Source organism: Ruditapes philippinarum, unplaced genomic scaffold (genome assembly GCF_026571515.1).
Source record: "Ruditapes philippinarum isolate M1 unplaced genomic scaffold, ASM2657151v2 ctg9745_1_1_1_1, whole genome shotgun sequence".
Taxonomy (NCBI): Eukaryota; Metazoa; Mollusca; class Bivalvia; order Venerida; family Veneridae; genus Ruditapes; species Ruditapes philippinarum.
In genome coordinates, this window is record NW_026860163.1 from 30,536 (window position 1) to 36,003 (window position 5,468).

At 30.9% G+C, this 5,468-nt stretch overlaps 1 protein-coding gene across 1 annotated transcript; it reads right to left on the minus strand.

Annotated features, from left to right (window-relative positions):
- Positions 1–3,615: 3,615 nt before the first annotated feature.
- Positions 3,616–5,249, minus strand: LOC132759094 (sorbin and SH3 domain-containing protein 1-like; the record flags this gene model as incomplete). Its single annotated transcript, XM_060750818.1, has 3 exons — positions 3,616–3,775; positions 4,305–4,473; positions 5,019–5,249. Coding segments are annotated over 3 exons (495 nt in total), but the record flags the coding sequence as incomplete, so codon positions are not given.
- Between the last annotated feature and the right edge of the window lie 219 nt (positions 5,250–5,468).

Genomic DNA, 5,468 nt, shown 5'->3' on the forward strand with positions numbered 1-5,468 from the left:
AGTCTGATCAGGACTCATGCTGTTCGCTATCAGTCTCTCTACTTGTAATAGGGTTTGTAAGCGAACAGCATGGATCCTGATCAGACTGCGCGGATGCGCAGGCTGGTCTGGATCTATGCTGGTCGCAAACGCATTACGTTGGTTTTGTCGTGACGCGGCTCGAATGAGTATTCACCAGATTATATACATGAAATACATGAGTTGATTTGTTCTGAAAATTTTAATAAAAATCTTGAAGAAATACAGACATAAATTGGTAGGATTTAATTCAAAGAAAACATTTGATATGGGGGTCTTTATAACACATAAAATGGGCGGTTGTGTTATATACATTTGTATATATAACTAACCTTCATGATATAATAATAATAGAATAATAAAAATAAAAAATAATAATCAAAACAAAAAATTAACACCTAAACAAAACACTGTTAAGTCACCTTTATAACATTTCACAGTGACTAGAAAAAAATCAATTCGTTAAATGCTTCAAAATTTCATTCAAGAACAAAACAACTAAGAAAAAATAAACAAAACATCAGTTATGGCCCTTTACCACTAATTTGAGTACCTTCATTTGCAGACCAATTTTGGAAAAGTTTCAAGATTCGAAATTATGATTACGCAAAACTTGCCTCACCCTTGGAAGGTCACATGATAAGAGGATTAATATTTGAAGATCTATATCACATCATTTTCATCAAAGGGAGTTAATTTCTGAAACTTATTTTAATGAACTTTTTTCCATATTTAGAAAATATTTCTAATCCAAGGGAGCTAACTAAAACAACTATTATCTAAATAACAATAATTATCTAAATTTAGACCACAATTTCATCCAAGGGAGTTAACTCCTGAAAAATAAATCTTTATTAAAGGGAGGCAATTCTGACTTAAGTTTTCACAACCTCAAATAAAACTTGAATCTATTGACAGAACAATTGATACTCAAAGAATATATTCTTGGATACATACATGTATGCATATATTCCGGGCTGTCATGATAAGTTTGAATTACATTTAATATGTAGGTTATAATTGTACCATTTACAGGGGATTTCACTGAATTATTTTGTCCGTAAACAATGAACATGCAATGATATTACAAGCTCAGAGAGTCTGAGCTCATAAAATTATAACAAAAGTTCAGATTCATACACATATAGCAATTTGACCCTTATACATTTCGTTAATGAAACATTGTCAATAAAAAATGGAAAAAAAACAACATGCAATAATAAATAAATGCAAAATTGAACTATACAATGTAAATGATTTTTGTTAAATTTATATACTAAATATCTAATGTTTAAAAAATAAACAATAACACGAAGAATAGCAAACATAAAGCTCAACAAAAAATTTGAAAACATTCACAACAGAATTTATCGGACATGATCTTAACTTGAATTTATACAGACTTCATTTGCATAAAAGCAAAAGGCATCATGAAAAGGCATAAAAAAATCGAGAAAACTATCCACAGATCTTTGCTCCATTTGGATTGAATCATTAGTTGATTGGACATAAATCAATATTTGCAGAAACTCATTTGCTACCACCTTGTTGAAGCTATTACAAAAGCACATTATGTATGTAAACTTTTCAGCCGATTTTCTCATTCTTATAGTGATTCAAAGCGTTTGCCCTTATATTTCTCAGCCAATCAAATTGCTAGAATATTTAGAAAAACAAAATTAGCACTAGACATTAATTTGAGTGATTGGCAATTAATTTAAGTGGGAGGTGCTGACACAAAAAAGGAGGAGCTAATATAAAGCCAGATAGTCTCTGAACATGAACTGATCAGAATTTATAAACCACATCAAGTCACTAAGTTTCTTTCCATATCACCATTTTCTTCAATGTCCATCTTTTTTAACTTCTACAAAATGTGTTATTTAGATTTGGTAAGTCAGAAGATGTTTGTTGAAGTTTGAGGAAGTTGTGTTCTCACAGACATAATAATCTACACATTTATTTACACGGCATATATACATGTTATATACAACACAGCTTCTTCTGTACAAAAACTGCTAAATTGGCACTACTGGTTATTTATGCTTTCTACCTGTAAATAAATGAAAAATGACAATTAACATGATTCAAAGTTATTACTTCATCGGTAATGTACAATGTACAATTATGCAATACTGTAAATGATGGTATACAATCTGAAACCAATCATTTTTTTATTATTATTTTTAATTTTAAATCAATTTTTTTTCTGTTAACATTCAATGTCAATTATCCAATATTTTATATGAAGTATTTTCATCATGGTATTCATCCATCAATATTTCATGTATAACAGCAATGAAGGTATGCTATAAATTATGTTACAAATTTCGTAAATTTTATTTTTGTCGGCAAAAGCAACTGTGCAATTTTGACAGCATGTATGGCTGTGTATAAAAGTTTTTTTATTATATAACCTGAATCTAGCAGCTCTAGTAATGTAACGTTCAAACAGTTTACACTAAATCATAAATTATTCAACACAATTCATCAAATTAATGTAATGTAAAAACTTTCAAACATAAATACTGATATTATTTCAGACTGGTAACAATTAAACATTATAACTGAATTATTGACATAGAAATATATGCTTTATTTAAAGGTCAAAATATAAAAAGAAACACACCTATTATACGAGCAGAAGCTATTGTGATCGGGTAACATAGTTCCCGGGGAAGGTACCGAACATTCCGGTTCGACCTGAAGTTCCGACGTACCAACCGTCATCACACTTTTCCATTACATAAATCTCGTCTCCTTCTAATAACTCAAGTTCATCCTCGTTCTGAGGTCTGTATGCATAGATTGCTCGATACCTGTAACAAAAGTCAATCAAATTTGATTTGCATTACACAAGTCTTAGAAATTGTGACAAAGAGAGCATATGGGAAGCTTTAGAACATTTCGGTAAAAAGTTACATCTAAATCTTTATTAAAAGATAAACAATATTAGATTATCTCTTTAAAATTATATTATACAGCCGTAGATTTATAAAATGGCAAAATCTCACTTGAGTACACAATTTACTAATCAATGTCACCCCTTGATTTTACATTTTTGATTATGTCATTTAATTTGATATTAAATATTATTTAGAAATACTGGTAATATCACATTGAAAACAAGAGACTCTTATTGCTGAAAGAATATTTTGTAGAATCTATTTAAGGTCTTGTGCAATACCACTGTCATTTCACATGAAACATAACCTTATTATCATATTAAAATCCGCAAATTCAAAATTAATGTATATACACCACTTTATCATATAACTCACCTTGCTATTGCTAAATCTTCTTCTTGTCTAGTTCCTTTGCTAAAGTTTTCTACTTTATAGTCATGCTTACATTAGGGGTAGACACTGATTTTGCTGTAATGTTTAAAGAGGGTGGATTGTCTTTTCTATGATTTGTTGAGGGCTCTTCGCTGATTCGGCGCTGAAAAGTCACTAAAACTGTGTGTTGTTGTGGCCGTGAATAACCTCCGTTAATATGTCTACTAGACGACAAAGAGTTGTCATAATGTCTTTTGAGAATTGTACGCCCTCGAATTCTCTGCGGTGATATATTTTTCATGTTTTGCGATCTTAATCTACTGTCGTCCTGTTGCTGTTGAAAAATGTTGATCTCGTGGACTTGTTGCATATCTACTTCCAAGATTATCTGACTGCATTGTGAAAGCCCCTGGGGTATGGCTGTGGGGGTGGGGTAGGTGCTCCATCATAACTGACAGGTGACAACATCTCAGGTGTACCTGTAGGTAGTTATAGTAATGTAATTTCAAATAAAGATTATATCACTGTAACTATATAATAACACTATTTTAAAGTAATAAATTTTAAGTGGCATATAATTATATGCCTCCATAAATGAATATTGGAGAAAAGGAACATAATTTTTTAAAACCGAAAAGTACCTACTTTTTCTAATTTTTCAGGGAAGTTAACATAGATTTTATTCAGACAAACATTCAATTTATATAAAAAGCAAGTCACAATTTTGCCATTACAGCATTCACAAAAACTTTTATAAATTTCCTTACCTTCTAATACATAGAATGCTAAATAGCTTAAATGTACTAGTCAATCTTTCAATCTGGACAATACCCATTCACAATTTATAAAGGGCAGTTTAAAATCTAAATTTGAGTAAAATTAATATTACCAACAATTCAAAGACATTATCTATCTGTTTCATTTTAAAAAGGTTATTTTTACAAACCATACAACTGGTAATATATGATGTTGTTTTTAGAAATAGTTCAAGTGATTGGCAAATCTCACCTCGTCCTGTCATTGGTGTTGTTATAACAGAGGGGGCTGGTGTAATAAGTGGAGTGGACGGCTCCTGCAACACTTCTACATACGCCACCGGAAATATACCTTGTCGGTTCCCAACGCGACCCTCAAACCAATTATCATCTACGTTACGTAATAATGTCACTATATCACCCTGAAAAAATAAATATCTATGTTATAAACTGCAATTTATTATGAAATGGTAAACTCACTTGAATGCTTGTACTTATCATCAATTACTTTACAAAATATCAAAATTTAAACAATTTTACCCATATCCTTTGCTGTTTGTTTGGTTTTTATGCTGATTTTATAAATATCTGACATACATGTATATATCTTGACAGTAGATTCACCTAACCAGATTTCCTGTGACTGTAATTATTATTTTCTTAAAGAGATCAATTGTCAAAATAGAAATTTTTGTCGAAGGATCAAAGAGTTCCCTGAGTAGGAATCCAGTGCTCTTCCTAGCAGGCTATTGCCTTTCCCTTGTTGAAATTGTTTACTGAAATTGTCCTGTTTTGAATTCAGAACAATCTTTTTGTTATTTTAAGGGATTTCAATATCAAAATACATGTAGTATTATTGAGTTACATAACAATATTGTTTGGTCCAGCATGCTTACTAGCCTGACTATATGTTAGAGGTATTGGCAACTTCTAAATGCTACAATTATTCCAAAAGATAAGAAAATACCTTATTAAGGGGCAGCTCAACAGAGGTCTGTGAGTTGAATGTGTATTTAGCTCTGGCTTGCCCCTCTGACTGTCTCGCGGCTGTAGAGGCTTCCTCTATAGATGTTAGAACTTCAACATAGTTGACAGGAAATATACCAATACGTCCATTTCTCTCACCTTCAAACCAGTTTGCGTCAATCTGTCTTATCAGGTATAAAATGTCACCTTTCCTGAATGCCAACTCTCTGCAATAAAAATATAATTTTTTTGTTTACTCTTTAATCTGCAGAATTTTTGTTATTTGCTAACCATTATCTCTCTACCATACAAAATATATGATTTTCATAATCTTGAATCTACTTTATTTCTGTAATGTACAAACCTTTAATTTTTTAAATGTTCATTTCATTGTTTATAAGGGATTTCAATGTGAAATTGCTAAATTTGATTAGCTAACAGTATAGGATCA